Source organism: Cyanistes caeruleus, chromosome 1, assembly GCF_971803275.1.
Source record: "Cyanistes caeruleus chromosome 1, bCyaCae1.hap1.1, whole genome shotgun sequence".
Lineage (NCBI taxonomy): Eukaryota > Metazoa > Chordata > Aves > Passeriformes > Paridae > Cyanistes > Cyanistes caeruleus.
The window spans coordinates 143,986,325-144,013,832 of NC_141701.1; the positions used below are offsets into that span (position 1 = coordinate 143,986,325).

At 39.0% G+C, this 27,508-nt stretch overlaps 2 protein-coding genes across 15 annotated transcripts in view; one reads left to right on the forward strand and one right to left on the reverse strand.

The window, feature by feature from the left end:
• On the reverse strand, positions 1-27,234 carry LOC147655987 (uncharacterized). 13 transcript variants are annotated; one of them, XR_015279618.1, is made up of 4 exons: positions 23,373-27,234; positions 22,070-22,129; positions 9,781-9,948; positions 1-1,468 (listed from the first exon to the last, which is right to left on the reverse strand). XR_015279618.1 is itself a non-coding variant. In XM_086864933.1 (3 exons), exons 1-3 carry the CDS (start codon positions 23,662-23,664, stop codon positions 9,944-9,946), a joined length of 357 nt encoding a protein of 118 aa, XP_086721059.1. In that variant the 5' UTR covers positions 23,665-27,234; the 3' UTR covers positions 6,654-9,943. The 13 variants fall into 13 exon arrangements, 2 of the variants coding, with proteins under 2 accessions (XP_086721059.1, XP_086721050.1); XR_015279609.1 differs by lacking the exon at positions 1-1,468 and adding an exon at positions 6,654-9,633; XR_015279617.1 differs by lacking the exon at positions 1-1,468 and adding an exon at positions 6,654-9,636.
• The window catches only part of PTPRN2 (protein tyrosine phosphatase receptor type N2), a 635,529-nt gene that overhangs the window by 463,181 nt on the left and 144,840 nt on the right, over positions 1-27,508 (forward strand). The gene's annotated exons all lie outside the window — the stretch shown is intronic.

Consider the following 27,508-nt stretch of genomic DNA (forward strand, 5'->3'; position numbering starts at 1 on the left):
CTGGCTGCATGCCAGTTCTTAGCCTTGATGCAGGCTAAAACTCAAGGATGTCTTATTAAGCCCACCTGCAGGCAGTTTTAGATATTTTTACTTTTTTTCTGTTGAGTACCTCATCTTCCTCCCAATCTCTCCGTAGCACACTAGTACGTGCTTTCTAAACAAATGGGGCCTTGGTTAAGATTTTATTTGATAATGGTTAGGATGCAGCAGCTGAGGGGCTTTGTTTTGGTAGGTTTTAATCAAAGATACACCTTTGTGATATTTAATTACTCGGAATAATTGTAAACAATAAGACACCTATAAGTAGCTGTAGGTCCTGGGATAGCAATGAAATTGTAACTTTATTAATATATCACTGTATATAAGCATCAGAGGTAAGAAATAAACCAGTGCCTTCATAATGCCTTGTGACTGTACTCACATGAGTTGCCCCCATGAGGTGCATCAGAGATGCAGTAGCTCGCTCTTCTGTATTAAAATTACATTTGCATTTTGGTAGAGATTTAATTTATATAAAATATATTTCTATATAACTTGATGATGTGTAACTATTTTTCAGCTAACTTTGCTGAAGCAGAATATATCAATTTAGGTGTTGCTGTTGAGGAGGTGTAGGTTTCTTTGGGAGTCACAATATACAGCAATTTTTCAAAAATATCAGTGAATGTACAGCAGCCATCTGAACTGATGGAAGCTGACCAGAGGGGTTATGTTTGTTTGAGTTTGGCGCAAAGATCCTGCAAATTTCTGTTTGCCCATCCTCCTAAATGAGCATAAACATGTGTCAATGCTTATAAACTGTATGAATGATTTAAAAGGGGATAAAGCATATAAACATGGTATTTTTACATTCTCTGAAGGGGTGAGGGCTGATTCACTTACCCAATTCATTTTTTAGAGAGTCTTTGGACAGGGGGAAGGAAAGGGGAAAAAATAGTTTCCATTGGTGAAGAGGAAGATGCTGCTTTTGCTGATTATACTCTGTTGCAGAGTGGGTAAAGTTCCATTTCTGCTGTGTTTGAAGGACATGTTTCAGAGAAAAGGAATGAGCATTCTTTTTATCCAGACCATTATGACACAGTGGTCCATGAGTGTGGAGGCTCCCCTGGAAGTTCATTGCCCAAATCCCATAAGAAGGAGTGCAGCATTTCCTACTCCTGCAAGCAGAAACTTCTTCTTGACTGTGCTGGTGGAGGATGGGAAATAAAGGTGATGAGAACATTAAAAATAAAAATCCAGATTGAACTGTAGAAAGTGATGTTTTTAGCACCTATTATATGTGTATGTATGTGTGCCGTTACAGGTCACCAAATTATTCAAACAGAGAGTTGAAAAGGAAAAACCTGTACCTGGATTTTATCATAGTGATGGTCCTGAAAATGCCTTTATATCTCTTCAGATTTATCACCGGAAAAGTCCCTTTGCTCTCATTTTGTGCTAGTCTTGGAGCTCAGCCCTTAATGCAGCCCTATAAAAACACAAACCTGTAATACATGCCTGATTTCAGCTGTAAAAAGGCTTTTGTTCCTACAGTGGCCTCCCTTTGCTGAAAGTCTGCTCGGCGTGAGCTTTCTCAGTGTGTAATTACTTGAGGATCTATAGGTAAGACTTTCCAGTACTTAAATAACTGCTATATGAAAACTCCATGGTGAGGCCTTTCATAAATCAGAGGAGGCTTTGGTGCAATTGATTTGATGATGCAGTTCACTCTGGGGGCTGTGAATGGTGGAGTCTAATGAAGAATATTGAAAAAGTTACAGAAATTTCTCTTGCTTTGCATGCTTTTTGTTTTGAGGCTGATGCCTGAATGGTAGAAACAGTCAAGTTATTAAACCCCACACCTTTCATTTTTATTTACAATACATATTTCTTCATTTCAAAACACACACTTGTCCACATTTTTTCTTTGGGCAGTGCAAAAATTATGATTTCTGACTAACCATTACAGGTTTCTCTTTAACTAACATTTTTTCTCATGCACTTATTACAAAAACAATATGCAAAAATTCAGTGTAGATCTGTGCTGTACTAAGGGTGTTCATAAAAGGACATACTGCTCTGAGATCCTTTAGCTGCTGTTAATTATTTGTTTTTGTTTCCTCTTCCCTCTCTTGCAAGGAGTTTTTGGGGCTTGCCTGAGTTTGGATTGCACTGCCAGGGTTACATTTAAGCCCTGTTATGGATGCATTGCAGCAGAATGGCAAACAGCAAACAATTTTCTAGATGGCATTTTACCATGAAATTCTCTGAAGGCCTCTGTTTTTTCTGTGTTTAGAGAGAGAAAGCACAGTGTTATTCAAGACTGGGCCAGTTTTTCCACAATATATCAGTGAAGCCCTTTCTGTGTAGGACAGGGCTCAGCAAGCCTTCAAGCAGCAAAGCTTTCCTTTAGTGAACGTGGTTCTTTTTGATGTCTGTCAGTCTGTTTGGAATTATACATCTGGATTTAAGTAAAATATATAGTAATGTTAACTTGTATTTCTTACTTTAGTCAAAAAACTCATGTTTCTTTCAATCCTTCCTTTGTTGCTTTTGTGAGGGGTAGTTTTTCAAGATAGAAGAAAAGACTAAGGCAGTCTTATTCTGATTTGGCTGAAGAAATCTTTAGATAGCAGTGTTAAGATTATGGCACAAAGGCAAATGCCATTGCACTCATACTGCTTTTATACAGCAATCACGTTGTACCAGAAATAATAATCTCTTGGTAAGCTAATTTCAAAATGATGATAATGACATTGATCTCCTTTCTAAAGTGCTTTGAGATTTACTGATGAATGTCTCGATGCAAGAAATAGATATAAATTATCATCAAAAGCATTCATGTACAGAAATTCCAAGGAAAATTATCAGAAAATTTAGGTTCCAAAGTTTAATACTGCTATGGATATTCTGTCTTCTGCCATTACCATCAGTAAAGAGTGAAAATGAAAATATGCAAGGCAGGCAAAGTAACCCTATGTGTGAGCCCCCCCTGCTGCCTCTGGCTGCCATTACCTGGCGAGCCCCTTCCCATGATCACTTCAGAGCTCATTCAGGAGCTCCGAGGAGAAGCAAAGGGGACACAATGGTTGAAATGAGGATCAAATTCATTCAAGAGAGAAGTCAAAGTAGGAAAGGGTACTTTATTTATTCCTTCTATTAAAACTCTAAAATATATTTCCAAGAAAGGAAACATTTGAAAAACTTTAATAAAACTAATAATATTGCATTTTTTCAAAGGTGTAACTATTATTTTCAGAATTTCATCAAATGTAAAATAGTATTAAAATTACACAGGACCCTTTGAATTTTTCAAATGTTGACAGAAAATTTTAATTTCTCTGTCTTTAAAAATAACCTCTTCTCTGCTAGGACTTTTAAATGCCATATTTGTGGTAGAAATTATTTGGAAATGCAAGTGTAAGGATTTATACTGCTGCAACCTTGCAGCTTCTTTGTTCATTTTCACCTGCTCAGCAGGAGAGGAGAGTGGAGTGAGTGCTACAGCAGGAAGGGTAGCACATTATTCCTTTTGTGCAAAAGTATCGATATCGAGGCAAGGCAGCAAAGGATCAGGTCCCCTGAAAAGAGACTGCACCAAAAGTTGTGCTCCTTCAAGCAGGAGATGGGTTGCCCACTGAAATTGTCCTTCAGACTAAATTTAAAATTTGGAGTCTATGGCTAGAAATAAGACCATGACACATGCTGCAGTTCTTGGATGTGCTGTTTTATAACTCATGCCAGTGTGAGCCACAGTGCAAGTGTAAATGCTCTAGTAATTTACATTTACAAATGTAAATGTTCTAGTGATTCTGCAGAGTTAATATTTGGGGTTTTTTGGGGTTTTTTTTTTTGCTTTTCCTGGTTTAGTTCCCAATATATGCTGGGGAAAAAAAATCATTTCTCATAAAGGAGAGTGGGAGGAATCCCACATATAAATACATCTGTGTGTCTGTCTGCTCTGGTACCTAACATCTGTCCTCTGATTTGGCATGAACGAGCTCCTGTAGAAGAGCTGGAAATGAACAAACATACTTGGATGGGCAGAGAATAGTGGAAAACCAGTGGAAGGAGAAAAATACAACTAGGTTGCCCACTACTGCAACTAATGAGCTGAAGTGTTAGCAGTGTAGATAATGATGGGTGATTTGGGGAGGAAGATGAAACTGGGAAGAAGTCACAGGAAATGAAGCAAAGAGCAGTGCTTAATGCCAGGAGCGTGAAGGTGCTGTCTTTTCTGGGAAACCTGTTCTGAACTGCTGTGTCATTCCTGAAAGCTGGAGACTTTACGTGGATTTTAGAGAGTTTGGGATTCACTGAGAGAGCTGTGGGAGAGCAAGGTAAAGCTTTCTCAGGGATTATCTTTAAAATAATAATAATTTTTTAAAAAAAGTTATGTAAGGTTATGCTCTCAGGGGGACTATATAGAGATTGAAGGCAAAACATATGCTGTTAAACTGTGAAAGTGATTACATTTTACCCACCTAAAATAACCCTGGAAATGCTGTTTTGGAGTAGACTTCACATTTGCTCTTAAAGAGTTGTGTAGGTTTGCTCTAAATTGTTAAATAGTCACTATATACTGTAGCCTGAAAACTACTGAACTTCACCAGTGTATGAAGGTGTGGGATGCTTACACAGCCTCTGAGATGAAAAGGACATTATTTGTTTTCTCTGAAAGTCATTGGTAAAATTGTCAAGAGATCTGTGGGCTTTGGCTTAGACTAAATTGTTGTTTATAAATAGTCAAAAGAAGAAAATTATGGCCATTGCTTGGCAAAATTTAGCATTCCTGTTTCTGGGAACCCCTTCATGGCTTCACTAACATGGCTATCGAGAATGAAGGCAAGATTCCATAATCTCCTTCAGATGTATGTGCTGAAAAACTTGACATTCTTATGCTGTGAAACATGTGGTAATATCACTATATTATCAAGCTGTTTTATGCAAAACTTTCAGTAATTTGGGAATCCATCACAACTGCTTAAGAAAACTCTTTGAAAGATGCAGTTGACCTTGAATTTATAACTGTCATATTTTTGACATTCTCTTTCTTATTAAAGGTGTATATTCAGTTTGCACTGTCTTCATCACAAATACAAGATGAGATTGATGAGACCCATCCATTAATTCCAACTTTTTTTCATGAAATGTCTTTCACATCTCCTGTCCCATTTCTAGCCTGTGCTTTTCATATTAAGTAATAATCTGAACATGCATAAAAGCAGTCAGCTTGCAGAGATACAAGGGGAACTTGGTCTTTCCAGATAATAGAGTTTAACCTTTTGATTTCTAAATGTGATTCCTTTCAGGGATGTAAAGTGGTGATATTTCTATTTGACACTCAGAAAGTCATTGGAACTTGAACTTCTGAACTGGAAAGAATACAAACAAGGGACACAATCTAAAGACCATAAAAAAATAATACTGCAGTCAAAAAGGCAGGATATCATCCTTAACTTAGCCAAATCCTGAAATAAAAACTATAATTTATTGACACTTTTAACTTAATCACACTGCAGAATGTGAAGGACACTTCTGGGATATGTTTAGCAAAGGATTATGGTTGCAGTTGCTCTGGTTTATTCAATCTGCCATGTTTCCTTTCTGACCTGTCAATAAACACTTTATTGCAAAAGCTGATGGAAAGTGACCACTGTGCTGTTAGTGAACTGCATGTTCTAATAGTGGCACAATCCAATAGACTGCTGGGCAAATAAAATGCTGGGTTTAGGAACGTGTTCTTTGCCTTTCTCTTGGGTGAAATAAGGAAATCTTGGCTGAACTGAGCACAAAGAATGTGAGTGTAGGGAAATTGCTTTTGTGTCAGCTCAGTTCACCTATTGTTATTTTTCTGCAAAGAGTTAAACAAAGCACTTAGAGGAGGGAAAGGGGAAATAGAAGAAGGGAAATCAAATACAGACTTGAAGATGGCCCTGGGTGCTTTTAATTAGGGAAGGCCTCTAACCTGGCTCTATCCAGCCTGGCAAAATGTAACCTTTCTGCCACATAAAATCATGTAAAATGTGTCTGGTGTGGCATGAGAGTGGGGGAACTGCCAGAACTGGCCAGTCCTTAGTGAAAGGGACCCCAAGAGTCTGTTGCAGCTTTGCATCTCACAGATAGAAAATTGTATGAAAGGGCAGGCAAGGCTGAACACGCACAGACACCTGTATTGATTTACCCCCTTGGTGAGTAAATACTGGTCTCATAAATGTGGTAGGGTTTTTTTTCATTTGTCAAAGAAGTTTTTAAAATGTGCAGGGCTGATAGCTGCTGCTCCTGACACCCAGACTAGCCATGGGTTGTGAAAACCCAGGTGATTAAGTGAGGACACTTAAGTTGCTATGGACACATATTTAATTTTAGGGAATCCCACTCAAGAATTTGTAATTTTTTTAGAGAGAAAAGGATATTGTCCTCCCTCTGCCTCAACTTCCACCTAAACGAAACAAAAAAGTTTTATTATGCAAATTATTTTTATAAAATAAAGAGAAAATATAGAAAATATATAAATAAAATATTATCTAAAGAGAGAATGTATATAAAAATAGAAAATTGTATCCATTAAGGATATAATACCATAGCGCTAATCCTCCCACTGGACATTGGTGCAGAACCCAGAGTCTGTGCCTGTTCAGAACCACAGGATGAAAGTTGAAAAATATTGTGAGTTTTTGTATTTATAATTTGCACCTAAGAGATTTTTTTTTTTTTTTTCTCCCCTCAATTTGGACTCTTTATCTCAGGGCTTTTGGTTTTGGTGAGCCAGCCAAGCTCTGCCTGAGCTGAATGCTGGGTGTTGCATGTGTGCATAAGCACGCAGCAAAAGCTTAGTTATTGTCTATATTATCTCTGTGCACTGGGCTGTGATTTTTCATTTCAGAGCTCTGTCACAAATTGGTGTGCTTGAACTAGTGACACAAAGGAAAGGATTTGGACATATATTGGCATGGGTTTCATTAGCCACTGCACTGCCCTGGTCTGAGCTGGTTTTACAGATAAATCCTGTATTCTTGCCCCAGAAGTAAGCAACAAAATAATTCTTTAGGGTTGTATTTTGTGTAATCCCCATATGCGAACAGTCACATCTTATTTCATTTTACAACAGCCGTTTTGTTCTGCTAAATGCTTTCTTTTCCAGAGAGGTGTGAAGGGCAAAACCAGCTTTTCTTTGGTTTTTAACCTATGCTACATGTCTGTGTCAAGTTACAGAAACACCAAATACATTTGCAAGCCACAAACCATGCACTGGTTTATCTGCAACCTCACTAGCCATTGTTTTGGTGCCTTTCAGTTTCCATAATTTCAGTAAAAGAGAAGGGCTCCTCATATCTTGTAGGATTTTTGGGGATGTGCCAAGTGAAAGGTCAATGTCATGAAAGGAGGTTTGCCAACATGGGGCAGGTCAGGCTAGCTGAGCCTCCTGACAGACGAAGAACAGAAAAGGCATCATGGCATTATTGTTCTGCCTGCCCGAATCGGAAGTGTTTTGGATGTTCATCACATTTCATCCCTCAGCTATTTTTATTCTCTGGCCATTACAATTCTTTTTTAGCACAAAGGCTGTATTTACTGTGTTTATGCAGATATTAACACACATCCAGAGACAGCACAAACTGGGAGCTCTGAGGCTGTGTTTCTGCGGACGTCGCTCTTGGCATCAAAGGCAGCATGAGCTGTTCCCGCTTTTCTCCTCTTCAGCTCCATCTGTTTATTCCATTTAGCTCCAACTGTTCACTCCAGGGGTGGCTCCTCAGTTGTGCCATTGCTGCTTTTTGCAGGGCAATAGATGAACTGGTTGACCTTAGCTATATTAAAACTATACCAGTCCTTTCTTGTAGTTCTTCAACAGGATTAACTGTAAATTCAGTTTCTCGGTGCAGTTCACCACAAGGTCACAGAGACAAACATCTGCAGGACTGATGGACGAAGGCAGAAAGAGCCACATTGGCCTGTTTTGCCTCCCAGTAATGTGTCCTGAAACTGTGGTGTAAAGCACAGTGAAGTGTTGTTATGATCCTTGTGCCCCAGACCTTTGCTTCCCTTATTAGGATGATTAGGAATAGCTATGGGACAAAAATGCAAAATGGTGCATTCTTAACACCTCAGAACTGCAGAGGTGAATGGGCATTTAAGGATGGAGTTTGCCTTATTGTTAACTTTGGTTTTAAAACTATCTTCTATCCTCCTGTGCAATATATTCTAATTCCTCTTTATTTATATCCAGTACTTTGTGAGATTGCCTTTATCATCTGATTGTTATCCCTTTCCCAGCCATGAGGGACCAAATTTTGGCTTTCTTTGCTGGCTCACCTTTTAACTTCTCTTGTTCCTGTGTTGTTTGCCTTTTTCACACTGAATGCTGATGAGGTACTATTTGGTCTGTCTTCAGCAGTCATTTTCTGGGTAATTTCTTTAAGCAGCAAACACTAATTCGTCCCACTCTCTAAAGTGCCATATGGGATCAGATTACCAGATTAAACATGAATCCATTTTTGGATGGCATTTCTGTCCCATGCTAATTCTATTAAACTTATTGACTATCTGGCCAAAAGTACTGCTGTCTCAAGACTTTCATGCAGCTATTTTTGGGCCAGAAGAAGAAGGGCGAAGGGCCATTTTGAAATGTTGTTTCTAACATCTTTATCTAAAAGTTTGCACTTATGCAAACATTGCTAAGTGGATTCCATTTGTTCATGTTAACAGAAACTGCTACAAACACAAAAATATGTTTTCAGCAGTTATCCTCCTATGAAGCATTTTCAACCCTAGCTGACACATACTTTCTAAAGATCACCTGGGGGCCTCAGCGAGAGATGATCATCATCATTGAGAGAGTAAAGTTGCACACATTTTAGGAGCAGATGATATTTTACAGGCTGTATTTGATAGCCTTAAGATAACTAAATATTTGTTGAAAGAGCTGGTATGAGGAACATGTTTAAAGGAATAACATTCTACATGACTATTTCTGATGCATTACTATATAGTGGGTGGAGTGGGCTGGATAGTCAGGGAGAAGCAGTCTGGGGTACTTTGTGTTGTTCTCTCTTGAAAATTTTATGTTTATTTCCTGAGGCTGGGTAATGCACAGCTCAACAGCACAGGTTTTGCTCCAGAAAGGAAGAACACACTATGTTTAGTCTGTGGTTGAAAGGTGGCCGTCTGATTTCCATACCCTACTGATAGGCTCTCCTCTCTCCTGCCCAGTAGGTGTTAAGGTGCAGTGTGTGGGAAATCCTTCACACTGGAGCCTTCTTGGGGACAGGGGACTACTCCATCAGCCAAAAATGGCATAAACAAGATTTAAAATCATTAGCATGGCTTCTGCCATTATGCTCTCAGCAGATATTGTAAACTTGCAGGATTTGATTCATCATTTGCATTGGTGTAAAATTGGCCGTGACTGCCAAAAAACAATTGACTGTTCCTTCCCAGCTGTTTTCTAATTACATTAGAATACTGTGGTGTCTAATGCAGCTGCTCAGCCATGGTGTGGACCTGCCTTCTCCCACAGGGACCTTTCCAGAGCAGAAACACTTGCTTTGAGATGATATCTGTAGCAGAGGTGGCTGGTACACAGGTAGCAGTGACACTTCAGTCGTGGCCAATTCGTTTCTTTCCCAGGAAGTTATCCCACAGGACACATGACTGCTGAGAAGTCAGAGTTTAGAAGAATAACACTAAAAACATCAAGTCATCTCACATCATGCTGGCACACAGCCCAGAAGCTTGTAAAAATGCAACTTCATCGGACAAAAAGGAGTTACCAGAAAAGGAATAGAACAAAGAAAATACCTTCCAGCTCTCACTTGTGATGTTCCTGTGCTTCATAAGCTATGTGCAGCTTTTGTTACCCTGTCTCCAGCTGGATGTGATGGAACTGGAAGAGCTGCAGAGAAGGTGCCAGCCTGAACAGGGAATTGAGCAGTATCTGTACAGGTGAATGCACCAAATCTCTTCATCCTGTGGAAAAAAGGAGTCTCATGATGTGCATAATGGTGTGAACAGCAAAGATGTAAAGGGATGTACAAAATTATAAATGATATAGAGAATACAGGAAGGAGTTGATCATCCCCTGCTACCACAGAATAAGAAGCAGGGGCACCATGAAATTGCTAGGGAGCAGGAAAACGCTTTTAATTCCTAATGCAAAATAAATTGAGGATTTCATTGATACAGGACACTTTGGATACCACATGTTTAAAGAGATTTAAGAAAAGATTGGACAAATTCAAGACAGAAATATGCAGCAAAGTTTAATAAATACAATGTTTTGGTTACAGCTTCCAGCTCAGGAAAACACGAAACCTTAACTGACAGAAACTGGAAGTTTATGTTAGGGGAATATAATCTGGCATCTTTGGGCTAAATAAGGACAGATTAGTAAAAAAATCCTTTTTTTCATCTATCTACAACTGTCTGGATATTTTACATGCTTACTTCCATGAGAATGGAGCACTGAGGCTCAAGCCTGTAAATTGTTATTGTTATTACTTTTCCATATTTTCCATCTTTCTGAAGGGAAGAAGTTCCCATCCCACTCTGCTTTCAGTGTGTGCGCTGCTGCTAAACCTCAAGAAAACAAAACTTGTTCTCCCTCTCCCCATCTTTCTGGCTTCCCAGACAGCTGTTTTGGACTCTTTTTTTTTCTTTTTTTTTTAGTTTTCTTTTTTGTCCATCACACTCCCTTGTTTTCTTTATGTTAAGTTGGGGATTCTTGGAAGAGGACTTGGAGGCAGGAACAGGAATATCCTCGGGCTAGAGCTAAGTAGCAGTTAGACTGGCTCAAGGAACAACCACAAAGGGGTAAAACTCTAAAATTGGTTATCAGTGAGGGACCATTTACTTGTTCAGTAGCCCAAGTGCCTTTGGCCTAAGTCAAAGGAGAAATGAGAAATTTCCTTACAGTGTGGTCTGGATTTTTTTTTTTTTTTTGTGGTTTTCACAGGCAAAGACAGACTAAAAGCATCTTAACAAAGAGATGGTTTGGGGTTTTTTTGTCTGTGGGGAGTGTTTTGTTACACCCAGAGTCTCTATTTATGCAGCAAAGAAGTTATCATCTTTTTATGCTTGAAAAGTTAATGAGGCAAATTAAGTGTAAACCAACAAGATGAGATTGTCTGAGTCAGAAGATGGTCTAAAACAAGACAGAAGCAGACTGCCTTCATTGCACTTATGAGTTACTTGATGTCCAGCTAGGATGATATTGCCTCTTTTTCTGCTAAAGAAGATTTTAAAGGAAACAAGTAGAGAACATTAATACATAGTATTTTATACATCAAGTATAAAATGTTTATGAAATTGCCTGTTGCCATCCACTGCTGTTGTTTTGGCATAGCTGGGAAAGAGCAAATACAAAAGTAATACAAAAATAATTCCTTGGTAGCAATTAAGCTAGTTCTAAATATATGTATTGCATCTCTTGCTATGTACTGAATCAAATGAATATACAAAATACTCCCAAACAGGGAGCCTAAAGATTGCTCATGCACATTTTTTCTTTTTCCAGTTTGCAAATAGTGTATATAAGAAAAATCATATTTCTTCTTATTTGAGGAATATGGGCTCAAAGCTCTACATTTTAAAAAATATTACAGAGCATGACTTAAAGAATTCTAGACATGCTTAATGGTGTGATGGAAAGAGTAACCTGAGTTAGCTTTTCTGAAGGCTTTCATTATCCTCTGGGTTATATTGACAAAGATGACTTATACAACTTACTAAAAATAATTTGAAATGGAAGGTGTGTGTTTGGTTTTCTTTCTGTCCTACAGGGATTATTGTAGAGGTTGACACTGGCTGTCATGTGAGACAACTAAATAGTAGGGGCAGGTACTGACTTAGCTCATCATTTCAACTGATTTCAAGTGATTAAACAGTTTAGAATTAAGAATGATTTTTTTTTTCCCCCCCTTTATATGTATAAATACCCTGGAGCCCCTACACAGCATTGTGCTTCAGTGCCTTCTGAATGGTGTAAGGAGAGAGGGTTCCTGCTCTTTGTCATTCCCGTGGCTCACTGGCTAAACATGGCCATCTGCTAAATGTTGGGGCTGCAGGCTGACAGACTCACCAGGCCATATAAGTAGAAGTCTTATTCAAACCTTATTTTTGGGACCACACAAATAAGGACAGCTGCAGCTACTGACACCTCGAAACGTGACTCTGTGAATACTAAATATTGCCACAAAAATGGCAGGGAGGCTGCTGGCATCCTTTTAAAGAGCTGCTGTTTGGTGCAGAAGGGTTAAAAATGAAATATGCTGTGCACAGAGGCTTTGGATAATACAAAACAGTTTGCATCTGAGCTTCTTTGTGCCACATTTCCAACTCTGCAAAAGTTTTGTACATCCATTTAGAGCTGTTATCACTGATAATGATGATGACCTCATTTCTCTATAGCGATGGAAGGTCCTTTGATGTTTTTCCTTCTCACTGATGAGAAGCAAAGTGAGGTTCTGACTCTGGAATGTCACCTGGTGAGGTAGAACTGGGTAATGGACAGTTACACCCTATAACATCCCAAAAGGACACACTGCACCTATGAATTACATCTAAATTTTCCAGCCCAGATATTCTACCTACTTGAAATAAGACCTGAACCTGACTGGTAAATTCATATTACAATTTCTGTTTATTTTTCTGTTCAAGATAACTGTTAATTGTGGGTAGGGTTTTCCTTCCTTCCAGACAAAGTATTCAGTGAAAACAGCAGGTGTGCATCTAACATTTCACCTAACATTTTTCTAAAATTATTTAAACTATCAAACAAGAGAAAACCATAATTCAGATATGTTGGTGGTGTGATGTTAGAAATATATTGTAGATTTGTTTCACTTGTAAGTTCATCAGGATAAGAGAAAAGTTGCAAGCAGTCTTTGGAATTTAATTGTTATTATAGTGCATCATTATTATTAGGGTTTCAAAGATATATCTTGTGAGATGGGGAAATAGCTGATCTCTGTCCCAGGAAACTGCACATGGTCCCACACAGGAACTGGAACTTATAAATGACACTGAGCAGGAGATATGTGAGAAGGATCTATCTTGGATGACTGTGACATTCTTAAGCATCTTTACTTTCTACTGTGCCTTGCAGATGAGGTAGACAGCATTATCCTTTAGAGAAAATTGCTGTAATAAGGAAAGTGTCTGGGAGTAGAAGGAGGATCTTGTGCAGATACTTTGGAAGGGATTTGTGAGAAAACACTGAGTGCAAAGAGGCTGCTTTCAGCAGCAGAGCAGGGAGGATGGGAGAAGCCACAAAGCAGGCAAAGGTCCATGATAGCATCAAGCACTGATAAAATGTTTCTTGCTGCATTGTGATTCAGAATCATCTTTAAGTAGTAGGATTCTGGAAAGTAGGAGGATGGTATAATCTGGAAGATTATTTGCTGAAAAACTGTGTTAATTAATTCTCCCTATTTTCCTGCATGCTTTTCATAATTTGACAGCATAAGACATAGTAACAGCATGACCCCTAGGGTATACTGAACAATGGTTGAGACAATATGAAACCACCTTGCAAAAAAACAAAAATGTCTTCATGAATTTAAAATCCTAGAGTCAAAATGTAGGTGTTAAAACAGAATAGCACATATTTTACAAAATTCATAATCTGATGAGTTTTAAGTGAAAAATGAGTTTTCTCACCTAATATATGTCCATGTGCATTTAAGTAACAGCTACAATTCCCATTGATGCCCAGACCTGTTATAGAGATACAGTTCATTTCTCTTTGTTGTGTTTGGGTGATATCACGGTGTTTGTCAGTAGCATTGAATATGTTCGTCTTTCAGGGCTGTATCAATAGATATTAGATTCCTGTTTACTGCTAGGAATATAGAAATGTGCAGCTCCCTAGATCATACATCACTATTTAAAGAGACCCCTGTTTTGGGGTGCCTCTGGTTTCACCCCCCCAAATGGCACACCATCAAGGGCTCTTGTTTTCAGAAGGCGCCTACCCCAAATACATGAAAATCAGTACCTTTTGTAGTATCTTAATTTTCTTTTATCATTTTGGGCACACAGGAGGAATTATTCCAAAGAACAATTTTGAAGACTAGGATGAAAGCCTAGCCTTTGGATATTAAAAAAAAATTAAAAGCCAAGAATGAGCTTGCTTTTGTTTGCTGTAGCAAATGTTATGTTTGCCAGTGGAACTGTATGAATACAGAACACTTCTCTTTATGCTCATGACTGCTGAAAGTATATATGGCTCTGCAGAGCAATGTTTGGTATCAATATTGTATGCCTTTTCACTTTTTGTTAGAGAATGGATAATTTAGGTCTAACTTGAAAGAGCACTTGGCTCCAATGATTCTGATAATTGAAATGTATGAGAATTCTCTTTAAATACAAATCTAATCAGGATATCACTGGTAGCCCAAGTGAAATTCAGAGTGCTCTAATACTTTGATCTATGAAGGTCTTTTCTAACAGGAAGGGGAATTAGTCTTGGTGGCTAAACAAACCAAGTTTGCTTTCTTTTATTTTGCTTTGCCTCTGACGTTTGTTTCTGTTTGAAGATCACTCCAATTTTATTCATTTTTGTTTCCTCCCTTTGTGTTCACTTCAAATGCCCCCTCTCCTGACTCTTCTGTGTGATTACTCAGATCCCTTCTTTACCACAGCAGTGACCTGATACTGCAGTCTCACTCCTGTCTTGCAATGAAAAAACCTCAGCAGTAACATTATTTTAGAATAATAGAAGGCAGTTGCTTTATTGTAACTTCAAAACTGAGTAGTTCTAACTGTGCAAGAAGTGCAGACTCAGCAGCTCTGGGTCTAGCCTCTATGGTATATTATCATCTGAGCAGTTCCTATTTGGGGGAAAGTACCAGGATGCCAGTCCACAGCTGACTAAAACAGATGACCTCCTAATTCAGCACATCCGGAAGGAAATCAACTGAGATTTCTTGACAGTCTGTTCTTTGGTTTTCATTGCCTCCATGTGATTAATGTGTCCCTGCATCGTGTTTTTGAAGTCTTTTCTTATCATTTTGTTTCCTTTGTCACAGGGTCCATCACACCACACTTCACTAAAATACCCTACATTTGTTAATGACATCTCTAACTTGATGCTTCTATCACTTTTGTAACAAAAAGCCTTTCCACTTCTGCTAGTAATTCCCATTTATGGGAAGAGAAGGATAATTCAATGGCTGTGGTACTTTCCATTATTCAGAATGACATAAAATTACTTCTTTTCAGTGCAGCTTGCTCTCTTTGACCCAAATTTACAAGGCCTCAATTTTGCCCAAGTCCCTGTGTTTGCTACTTATTCTTGACTGACAACTTCTTATCAACCTAGACCTTCTGAAGGATATTCAATAAAAAAGGACAAACTACAAATAAGAATGCATATTTCCTTGCCTTCTGTGTCAGACTGGGTATAAATGGAGAGTCCACTACTATGTTAGACATGAACAGTTTAGTTCAGAATGAGGTAATAGGGGTGTAAGTGGAAATCAGGTTATTTGATTCTCATCTCAGAGTTGTAAATTATTATTATTATTGTTATTATTATTACTGTGCCACCTTTCTTCTCTTCTGCCTGTTGTACTGATAGATTTGGAGAGTTTCTCAATGAACCAAACCAGGGAATTTAGCCTTATATGGAAATGTTAGTTTTATTTACAGGGCTTGAGATCTTTTGTGTAGCTATACAACATCAGTTTGGTGGTACCTGATTAAATTCTTGCCATATAGAACCATTCTAAGTGAGAAGATAAGAGAATTATAACTCTTTCATACACAGTTTGAATTTTGCTCCTTGCGTTTTAGTTTCTTTTTTCTTTTTCCATTTTCTTTTCCTTTTTTTTTTTTTTTACTTTACATCAAGGTTTCTCAGTTCCTCAGCCATCTAAGACAGATGAGTATCAAGGAGGAGCTGTACTAGGAGAGACAAGTGATTTGGACCGAGAATTTTTTCCTTCTTTTCCTTTTTACTATTTGTTCCTCATAACTTTGCTGTATTATTGTCATTCCAACAGACTTCTAGTTCAGTTTACCTGAGCTGTTGTCGACAGGGTGGGGTTTTTTTGTCTAAGGTTTATGGCATAGTTTGGCTACTGCCATTTTAATGTCTGTGTCAATAGGGTCTTAATCACACTGAAATCTCTGGATCTCTTAGATTTACCAAGAGTTCTCCAAGGAAATCAGAATTGCAAAGGCTGGAGAAAGCCCTGGAGGCTTTCCAACTTAATTAGGAGTGAACTCCTTCCCTGTAAATGAAGTGGTTCTTTAAAATGACTTAGAGTCTCCATTGGCATCTTCTGACAGTGCTATGATGAAGTACAAAATATTATTAGACTGATGTTCCCCTCCTGTGACACTCTCTTTCTCTCATATATCTTATGGAAATAGCCATATTTTGTGAGTACCCATAGCATTATTTTCCTTCTACTGAGAGTAAAAAAAAAAAAAAAAAGAAAATGAAAAAAGAAGTTATATAATTTTTTTAGTAGTGCAAAATAACAGATCTTTGTAGCATTACAATCTGGACTTTTGTATTTTTTAATACAATATTGCAAGTGTGAAACAATCATTGATGGAACAGCTTTTTAATGAATGGATGAGATTAAATGATTTATAATAGACTTAATCTCACAAAGGCCACTGTCCTGCTATATTATACATTTAAATGATGATGCTGTAAAAAGCAAATCATGCATCCTAATATTTACTGTTTTATGAAACACCTTTTTCTGCAAGGAAGATGTGATTTTATGCAATGGTCACGTATTCCTAGACAGCATAAAATCATGAAAAACCTATTTTCCTTCAGGTTAACTGAGCAACACCAAATTTGAAGTAATGGCAGATAAGCTTGAAACAAGCACGAGACAGGCAGTTCACATTCTTCAAAATTCGCTCTAAACCCTTTTCTTTATGGAAGATTTCTCTATACATCTTCCTCCCATGTAATTTAATAAGCAAAATATTGCCTAACCTTCTGTTTATATAGCACATACAATAGTACTGAAACACAGCTTTTCTTCTTAATTCCAAAGAGCAAGGGTTCCATTCAAATGAGCTACATATGGCTCACCAGAGCAAACATGGACTATCTGTATGAAGGTGGCTGAAGTAGCCTGGATTTACACTGGTGTGGGTGCTCTTGTTTCTAGTAAGTGACTTCCTGTTTGGAGAATCATTAAAGAGTGAAAGGTTTTGTATGTTAATCAAATCATCACAGTGAAGATTGGTAAGTATTTTAAACTGAAGTTCTACTGAGGGAAAAAAAAAAAAGAACAAGGAAAATTTCTGAAGAAATTTATAACACAGCTGTAGGATGTACGAAAAAGCAGATGCAAGGCCCACCCCATTGTTTTTCCTATATATCCCGTATATTTTCCTATAGTTATTCCAGGTATTTGACTGTCATGATTAAAAAAAATCAGTTCTGAAGATTTTTTCCATGCTTTTCTTCATCTATTTCAGCAATAGGAGAGAAGCTCAAGAAAAAAAAAATATGTGCAAGTTGCTGCTATCAGATGGTGTCACCTGAAGGTGCAGGTCATTTTGCAGGGTAGATTTTTATCCTGTTTTGTAATTAATTACAATAAAACCCTTTCTGGGAATTCTAGGTTCTCTTTTGCAGTGCTATTATAGATATTTTTATTTGCTGCATAATTTAGTGATGCCCAGCTGCAAAAATCAAGGAGACCTCCATCCAAAATTTGGCCCTAGTGTGCCAGTATAAATGTTCTGCAGATGAGCTAGTGATCCGCTAATGAGTCTTTTCTAATTATTGATCCTTTTCTTGACTCAAAGCTCTTTGGAAACTAACATTAAGCAGAGGTTTAAGGGCAAAATATAAAGGAATCTTATGGTCTGCTTCTGAAATAACACCAAATTGTACATGAAGCTCATCTGTTCTTTCACTGCAGTTGTGCAGGAAAAGAGAAAGTACTTGCTTATTTCAGGACAGGGGTGTTTTAATAATAAAAAAAAAAAAAAAAAAAAAAGAATGAAACAGGGTGAGTTTAGCCATAACTGCTTTGATTGCTGCTGGCTCATTAGCATTGGCCACGCTCCTTCAGATTAGCAGTAATTAAACTGTGAAATCAGACCGATTGCCTTAAGCTGAGACACCATACCAGGCTGTCAAGAGAAATCACAGGGGATAAATCAAGGGCCCTGTGCATCTCAGATCACCCTTGGCATGGGTGAGAGTGTGAGAAGTGGAATAATGAGGACATTCAGTTTTTTGTATCTGGTGAACTCTCGGCAGACAAGCTTTGGAAGCGTTGTCATGACAATGACAACAGCAAGGATAAACTCTTACTCCCACTAGCTGTGGTTAATGAAGATGATAATGAAAAATTATGCCAACATTACTGCAATTTTTTTATTCCGACTGGCACTTGTAACCTTACGCCTAATGACACAACACAATAGTGACAGTAATTGTGCATTGATAAATGGGGTAAAGATGCCGAAAAAATGTCTGACTCAAAGATATACAAGTTTAGTTAGCTGAGTAATTTCTTTCAATAAGCATTTGCTTTGTTCTTTGAACTCTCACTAGGTGGTTTTGGACTGTGCATGCCAAAAAACATCTCTAATCACTTTTTATTGTTTACTAAAGAATAGGCCCAGCAATTAAGGCAAAGAGCGCCTGTGTTTTATTTCTTCTAAGCAGAACAAACGCGATCAAGATAAATAACAGTAATAAAACAACAATACTTTTTACAAATTCTGAATGGGTTTACAAATTCATTGTTTGTTTAACTGCTGGTTTCTGGGACATCCAGTTTGTCCCACTTCAAATGTAAAGCTTTGGTGGCTAAATCTCCAATTACATTATGTAATGGTTATCTCACCCCCACATTGCCCCTGCCTAAATGCCACCATTTATTCAGATTGCATTAGCACTTACGTAAGTGTCTCTTTCAACCACAGCTTCTAAATCCTGGCACATGGGGGAGGATAGATACATAGATAGATAGATAGATAGATAGATAGATAGATAGATAGATAGATAGATAGATAGATAGACTGACAGTGTGCTTTAAGAATTTAGTTAAATCATTGTAAAAAATTCCTTCTGACCTATGCCAGCTATCTGAATTCTATTTCTTTCTTACATCAAACCCACGATCAACCATGGTGAACCAGTCCAGGATGCTAAATGAACAAAAATCTGCTGACTTCATGCTCTTTATAGTCTCTTGGTTCACTCCCTGATCCAGATGAAGGCTGGTGATACGGCAAGAGAAGCAGCAAGAGAGTGTAGACAAAAATGGCAGTGGCAGCCAGCCTAACCAAAACCTTCCCATCCTACCTTGAAGCATTAGGGCTGTTCATGGCATTGTGGGAGGATCTGCACTACAAACTCTTATTGCCTTCCAGTTAAGCACTATGAGACCATAATCCTGAAAAGGCTTATGGAAGCTGTTCAAAAAGCACTCGCAGTGAGAATAGAGGCAGCCACCAGAGCTTTTGCAAGCACATCTTAAAGGGATTCCCAAAGGCCACACAGTGCCTCAGGAATCCCTCCTGCTCCTCAGGCCACCCTCTTCCCACTGCTGAAAGGTTGATATTCTTTCAACAAGCAAGCATGATACGGACAATATAGAATAGCCAACTCTTTTAATTTATGTAGTGGATTCCAACTTTGCTGCAATCCAGCATCCACACTCCCACTTTAGAAGCCACACCACTTGGCTTTAAAGAATAGCCCAATTGAATGTGTGAGTATGCTGCAGCACAATAACCTCTCTGGGATTAGACAAATAAATGCAAATGAATCATTTAATGCAAACAAATCACTTAAAGGAGTAAGTGTTGTTTTATTTACTCCAAAACTACCTAAAAGAATAGCTCTTTTCATAGCTTTATTAAAGTGTTTGGGGTTTTTTTCCTATGTAAAGTTCTACTGTTGCTCACCAGTGGCCTCATTCCATCAAAGCTTTAGAAATCTAGATTGTCGGATGTGGGATTTTTTTGTTCAATCACTGTTTGTTTTGTTTTGTTTGGTTTTAAGAAAAAAGATTAATCACAGAGCATTTGGAGGTGTATCAGATATATGAGGGTTTCTCCTTGACTAAGTGGTATTTGTCTTTTCAGTTCTTGAAAGGCAGTATTAAGACAGCACAGTAGTGTTTGTGATTCATGGTTGCAATTCTCTTTTTATTGCTGAACACCAGCAGTGAATAGGAGCTGCAGAAGGACACGTTTCCAATTACTCTATCTCAGAGTTCTCTGCTGCTTCTTAGCAGAGATGTCGCTATCTCTGCAAGTGAGATATAATACAAAAGTTTATACAAAAATAAATGTGTGTATATATACACACATACACCGCAAAAAGATTTCTTTGCTCTTTCAGCTATGTTCTGTCTTAAAGTTGATTCATTATCTGCTGCTCTGTTGCTGGTCTTCTCACTAAAAGAATAAAGATGATTTAACCATTAGAGAAAGGTATTACATGAAGCAGTGTCCAAAGACTATTGAATGATTTTTGGGAAGAGATCGCCTAACTCCTGAATTTGAAGTGGTGGTCTACTTGCACAGTATGACAGCAATGGTTTAGCAAGGCAAGATCATATTTCCTTCAGCATGCAGTAGGTTCAAGTAGGAAATTTAGAAACTGAGTAATGCTTCCTGAAGATAAACTTTTTCCTGGACTGTGACCTTTGGTCCTTTGTGAGTTTGGGCCCTAATACTGTAGTGGGATGAACCAAAGTTTATTATCTGTGCAGGTGCAGAGCTTGATGCATCTCAAAAGGAATCTCTGTTTCTTCAACATTTATTTGACTATTTATTCATAAGATGGAGTGCTGATGGGGGGAGAACAAAAGTCTCAATTACATTATCCTCGAGTATCTTTAACCTTTATCAGCACCAGTTTTAAGAGAGAATTTTTTTAAAAGTTAGACAGGAAAAACATCAAAATACTCTGCCTAAACATTAACACAGGGCACAGCTCCCAAATTGACAGAGAAATCAGTGCTAGGTAGAAGTCAGGAATAAAGGATCAAAAGCAGACACAGTCTCTGAAGAAAGGAGGATAACAGTACAGAGCACCATGCACTGAGTGAGTTTGATTTAAAGCATTTTAAAAGAAAACTCCATTTACTTTAGAGACTGACAAAAGTTTATACATTCATGAATGAGCTCTTTATGTATTTAAGAGGGATGACAGCAGACAAAGGGAATATTTGATGAATGTTAAGGCAAGATTCTGAAAGTCAGAGATCATTGAGAGAGGACACAAGGTTTTGGCTTTTTCTTACAAATAGCTGCATCTGTTTGGTACTTTGTGTTTCCATTCTGTATGCTAGAATCGTGAGAGAACTAGAAAAGGTATTTGGGAGCTGAGTGCGGAACTTAAAAATATAAAAGGTTTAGGAAAGCTATGCCTCACATCCTTTCATAACTTGCTTTTCATCTTGCCCTATAATGGAGTACCCTGGCTAAAATTAGCAGCTAGCAGAGACAGGACAGTTGTAGAGATACGAGGCTGTGACTTGAATTCATTGAGAACAAGTGGGAGAGAAAACTGAGGTAGTTTTTATAAATTTTTGGGGTTCTATGTTTTGTTATTAAGGCTTTTGATGATGATATTTATTTCAACTCTGCCCGATGTCAAGGTCATCAGAAAAAGACCGAGCACCTGTATGTCAAGAACGTCCCTTTGCAGACTGATATCTTAGCAGTTTGAAGGGGCTGTCTGAGATATGGGCCCAGGTTTCTGTTTGTCCTTCTGTCTAGGGGCAGTAGCTTTGGCAGAAAGATGGGAAAAATAACTGAGAGAAGTAACATCTAAACCACCTCTGCAAAATGTGCTGAAGTGCATCTGCTACAACATATCTTTTCTGTTAAATTGGCAAATCTTGAGGTTTTAAAGTTCTTAATTATTTATGAAGGAGTTTAACTTGTGGAAGACTAGGAGACCATACCACAAATACTGCAGGTAGATTTTAATATGATGAACTGTAAGTTATTCAGATCCTCTCTTGCCAGGCAAAGTATTCTTATTTTTAAACATTCATTATGACCTCAGGTATACAGAAGACAGTTGCTGATAAATTATGTTAATGAAGCATCATGGCACGTCATGGGAGTAGCTTACCAGACTTCAGGTAACAGGTACAGAGATTTCTAGGTCTGTAGAGAAGCCTGAGAGCCAAACCTAAAAAGGAGCAACCAGATGATATAAATCAGTGATTACATCACACTGCACCAGTTCCTAACTACTAACAGTTAAATAGATAATATTTCTGGCTGAACTGCTGTCAGCAGACCTTGTGCCAGGTTAAGTAACATTTGTCCTGCCCAAGCTTTACTGCCATTGTTTCCACACAGACCTTTTCTTCTGACCCACTTTCTGTTCTCACCATGGAATCATTGAGTTACTGCGCAGGTACATTCTTGTCTCTCTTGAAATGCAAGTTCAATGCAAGTCACTCCACAGAGTAAAGCATCCCCATAACATAAAGATTTCACTTCATAAAAGTGAAACATAAAAGATGTTTCACTATCTTTTTCAGTAAACTGAGTTGGTGTTTTTTATACCCAGTAAAGTGACAGTCTTTCTTTGTTTTTTTCCTGTCTTGGCGTGGCAAAAGGTATCAAAATACAGGATACCTCTAAAATGAGGAAGATATAATTATCACAGCCTTCTGCTTCCTGTGGTGTGGACCTGTGCCTATTACCACAGCAGATATTCCCTTGTCCTTTTGTGAGCCCATCAGCAGAGGGTTGGCAGAAGTCACAGAACAAGAAAGTCACTGGGGTTATAAACAGCTTAACACAAGCTACATGTGGAGGAGGAGCCACATCAGCTCCTAGCAGTCATCAAACTGAAAATCATGAATACAAAGAATGACAGAATAAACTGAGTTAGAAGGGACTCACAAGAACCATCAAGTGCAACTCCTGGCCCTGCACAGAACCATCCCCAAGAGTCACACCATGTGCCCAGGAGCAGTGTCCAGAGGTTCCTTGAGCTCTGTCAGCCTTGGTGTTGTGACCACTGCCCTGGGGAGCCTGTTCCAACCACTCTCTGGTTCTAGAGCTTTTTTCTAATATCCAACCTGAGCCTCTCCTGACACAACTTCAGGCTTGTGTCCTGTCACTGGCCACCACAGAGATCAGTGTTTGTCCCTCCTCTTCCCCTCACAAGGAAGTTAGAACTGCAGTGAGGTCTCCCTTCAGTCTCCTTCAGGCCATTCTTCAAACGGCTTCCCTTACAGGCCCACACCAACTTAGACCTTAGCTGGGGGCGTGAAATAACCCAGTGCTTGCTCATGGTGTGTCAGAGGGAGGGATGGCAGCAGAGGAGGAGTGTCCCGTGCACACTGTGCCAGGGCTAGAAATAATGCTCTGGGCCTCAGTGTCTTTATGGGCCAGAGATCACAGGGATGAGGGCTCACCCCCATGGCTGCTGTGCCTCCCCAGCCGTACACAGGCCCTGCTGCTTTGGCAGACCAAGGCCTGTGCTCCTGCTGCTGCAGGTGGGCGACTCAGGCTGCCCTGACAGTGCCGAGAGGCCGCTGCCACCATGGAGGCCCCGAGCTCAGAGCCAGCGGGCAGGAGGAGCTCATGGCTGGCACCTGACCGCCCGAAGGGATGGCGAGCTATGGCCAGGCTGGCAGCAGTGGAGGATGTCAGCACCGTGCCCCAGGCTTGTGCCACTGTGTAAAAGCCTCCCTCAGATTTGCACATTTGGCAATGGCTGTGCGGAGTGTGGCCATGGCACAAGGGCACGAGCTTGGCCTTGTCCCGTGTTGGGCTCCTGCCCACTGTCTGTGCTGACTTTGGACACGGGAGAGCAAACACGCTAATTTTCAATGAGACTTAGGCCTTGCTTCGGTTTCAAAGTTTTTAATCACAAAGTAAAAAGGCAGTGCAGTAGCTCTTAGAGGCACCTGTTTCACTAGGAAGTTTTGGACAGGAATTGTGTACTTTTTCCCCTGTAATTCCTCCTTATCCTCCATTTTTTTCATCCATATTATTCACTCCTTATTATATCTAGCATTTAGGAGCCTAACTTGATGTTTTATGATTATATACTAATTCTTGCTATTTAAGGTGTATTTGGTGCTCAGATTTCTTTGTTAATTTAACTTCCCAACACTCTCCATCATGTAATTTGCATGACCCTTATCAGCTTTTATATCAAAACTTCTGTATTGGTGGATATAACCCTTTGGAAGCAAACAAGAAATCATGACGAAAATCACAGTTTATTATTTTCATATTCATTGACAGAAGTGATAATGCCTTTATAAAAATCATTTATTGTTTTCCTTATCTCAAATTTCTTCCTTCTTCTTCTTGCAGATATAGTTGCATGGAAGTATTATAATGGCATATTGTTATTTCATATTCTGGAAAAAATCTTAGATTTTTAATTGTTCTAAACACTGAAGGATTGAAGTTGTGAATAAATTAAAGTCAGTAACAGCTTTGCTGTTAACTTCATACATCAGGATTTTGTTTAGCTTTTCCAAATGCATTTGATTCAAATTTTTTGTATTATTTACTTCTACATATTTAGGAATACCACCAAACAATAAATAAATAAATAAATAAAGGAAACTTAGTTCATAACTTAACCTCGAGAAAGAAATGTACCAGTGTAAAAAACTTGTGCTGTACTCTGTTTTTTCTCCCCTATTGGAACTGCCCCTTCCTTCAAGTAGTATTCAGCTAGTTTACTGGTGGTTTCCAGCCAGTCCACTGTACTACAGCACAGAGAACTCTGCCCTCTGGTAACCAACAATTCATTTAAAAAGTTGTCTATGTCTGCCCCATGGGACTCTTTGTGTAGTTAGAATTAAGCAACTGCATGGAAGGTTAAGTCCCTTGGGACTGTTTTGCTCGGTTTTAGCTTTTTTTGGCTGCTGTGATGTCTCTCTGGAGTTCTGCCCCAAAGCTAAAGTCTCAGTTTCTTTTGGCAAGGATTTCACTACTTTCTAAAGTGGGCAGCATATTGCATTAAATAGTCACTTTCTAACACTAATAATAATTACCTATCAGATGTCAGTAAAAAAAAAAATGTAATTGCAGAATTGGTCTGTTGATCATGTTGGCAGAAAATAATCAAAACTACACATTGCCTTGAAGCTTTCTACCTCTGAATTAATCACTGCTGGCTCCCTTTACAGTCAGTGGAGAGAAATGGGCATTTTTCAGATGTGATTCTTCTGGCCTGTTTTAGATATCTAGTTTAGGACAAGATGAACTACAGCCTAGAAGTGTCTATTTCTCATTGCTGATTATAAAAGGAGTCTAGACATCTCCCGGAGAAGTAGGCAGCCAGATTGCAGATGTTTTTATTTGTCATTGTGTGTCTTCATGTGGCATGGGTGACTATAAAGGCTTCTAAGCTCTATTTTGTTAGAATTATTCCAGTACAGTAAATTTAAGCCTCACTACTGAAAATGAGAGATCTTTTTATAGGTTATTATTTTGTAGATAGCAATTAACCACTCAGAAGAGCTGCTAGCTTTGACACGCACATGCTCAGCCACTTCATGCTTTAATGTTAAATTATATTTGACATTTAATTTAAGCTCATATTGCCTTCATTCAAAAATAAACCCTACTGCATTAGTAGTGAGATGGTGGAGGGATAATTTTTCTCCCCAAATTCACACTCAGTGAAATCTAAACTGATTTTTCACGCTTAGTTTTTCAAGTATATTATGTGCATTCTTCTGAATAGGTCTATGCAATTGCTTCTCAGATGTGAGGGAAAGAAATCGATGCATCTTTTTTAGTAAGCAATTACAACATAAAAGTGTATTTTTAATAGGTGCTTTGAAGGCTGCACATACTGTGAGGTTTGTTGCCCCCTTGAACCAATTGTAATCAGAAGCGACATATATATTTGCTGGGCAAAGCAGCACTGATTTTGTGGTTGTACCAGTGCGTAATGTGATCTCTTTAGTTCTTATAAATTAAACAGGATGAACACTTAGCTGACTGACACAAATGTAAGGCCAGGGCACAGGAGGAGCTACTGCCTGGTGTCCTGCCAGTGATGTTTATCCTCCCTGAGTAGCAACAGAGAGCTGTCCCACCAGGTCTCTGCTACAAAGACCTGAAAGGATGCCCATGGGAAATGGCTTCTTCCTCAGGGTAGTGTGAGCCATAACTTAGGGCTTTCCTTTGCAATCTCTGTGTCAGTCCTTGGGTGCATTCCTCTTGCTCTTACAAGAGACAGATCACACTGAACACTGATCTACGTTTTACTTCATAGCTACTGCACATCACAAAACATGCTGGCATTCCTGTCAAAGATGCAGAATCTCTCTCCTCTGGGCTACTGCAGCACCTCTGAGTGAAGTTTGAAGTTGGTATCCTGAGTACTGGTGTCTGTGAAAGACCCCATGGGTTGCTTAGGAGCACAGTTTATTGAGCCAAATTAGAACTAGGGCTGCTACTTTCTCTTCATCATTTAGCTCTTCAGCCCATCTTGGCTGCTTCAGGCTTTCTGTGCACACCATGACCATGACCTGCTGGGAAATCTTTGGTAATGGTGAAACTCTTCCAGTGAGGTGTGCAGTCATGGGATGTGGATGGTGATTATTCAAGGGGGCTGGTCATCTCTGGGAATGGCTTTATACAAATCACAAAGTCACAAAGGACCAATAAGGATCATCCTGTCCAACTCCTGGCCCTACACAGGACAACCCCAGAGTCATACTCTGTGCCTGAGAGCATTTTCCAAATGCTCCTTGAGCTCTGTCAGCCTTGGTGCTGTGACCACTTCCCTGGGGAGCCTGTTCCAGTGCCCAACCAACCTCTGGGTGAAAAACTTTTTCCTAGTATCTGACCTAAATCTCCCCTGACACAATTTCAGGTCATTCCTCAGGTTCTGTTACTGTTCATCACAGAGAAGAGATCAGTGCCCCTCCACCTCTACTTCTCATGAGGAAGCTGAAGACTGCAGTGAGGTGTCCCCTCAGTCCCCTCTTCTTCAGGCTGAACAAGCTACATCTTGGCTACTCCTCACATGGCTTCCCCTATAGACCCTTCAGCATCTTCATGGCTCTCCTTTGGGTGATCTTGAACACCTTTATATCCATCTAATGATGAGGTGCCCAAACTGCCCCCAGGACTGGAGGTGAGGCTGCCCCAGCCCAGAGAAGATCAGGACAATCTCCTCCCTTGCCCGGCCAGTGATGCTGAGCCTGATGCACCTCATTGCTTTCAATGATCAGGAGCCACTACTACACAAAAACAAAACAAAACAAACAAACAAAATTAGACCCTCCCAGCATCAAATAAACCAGTGCAACTACAGCTCCTCAGCACATTTGTCTTTGCTGTTAAATTGAGTGATTTATCCACCTTGCAAAATACATTAGCATTAAGGGACATAGTCTTTCTCAGATGTAATTCATTATTAATCTTAATGGGATTATGCTTCAAAGACCACTAAATGCACATCTTCAAAGTACTTAAATTACTCCCTATTATTACTTTTGACAATAAAATAAATAAAGCTTAGTTAAATTCTACATGCTAGACCCAAATTACTTTCTTCACTGTGCCAACC

Excerpts from the sequence above, each read along its gene's own strand:
- LOC147655987 (XM_086864924.1), bottom strand. The coding sequence starts at position 23,664 with ATGTGCAAATCTGAGGGAGGCTTTTACACAGTGGCACAAGCCTGGGGC. Across the intron at positions 22,130-23,372 it reads GAGGCACAGCAGCCATGGGG|GTTTGGCTCTCAGGCTTCTC; the intron begins GTGAGCCCTCAT and ends GCTCCTTTTTAG. Across the intron at positions 20,380-22,069 it reads TACCTGTTACCTGAAGTCTG|TGAGAAGACCAGCAACAGAG; the intron begins GTAAGCTACTCC and ends TTATTCTTTTAG.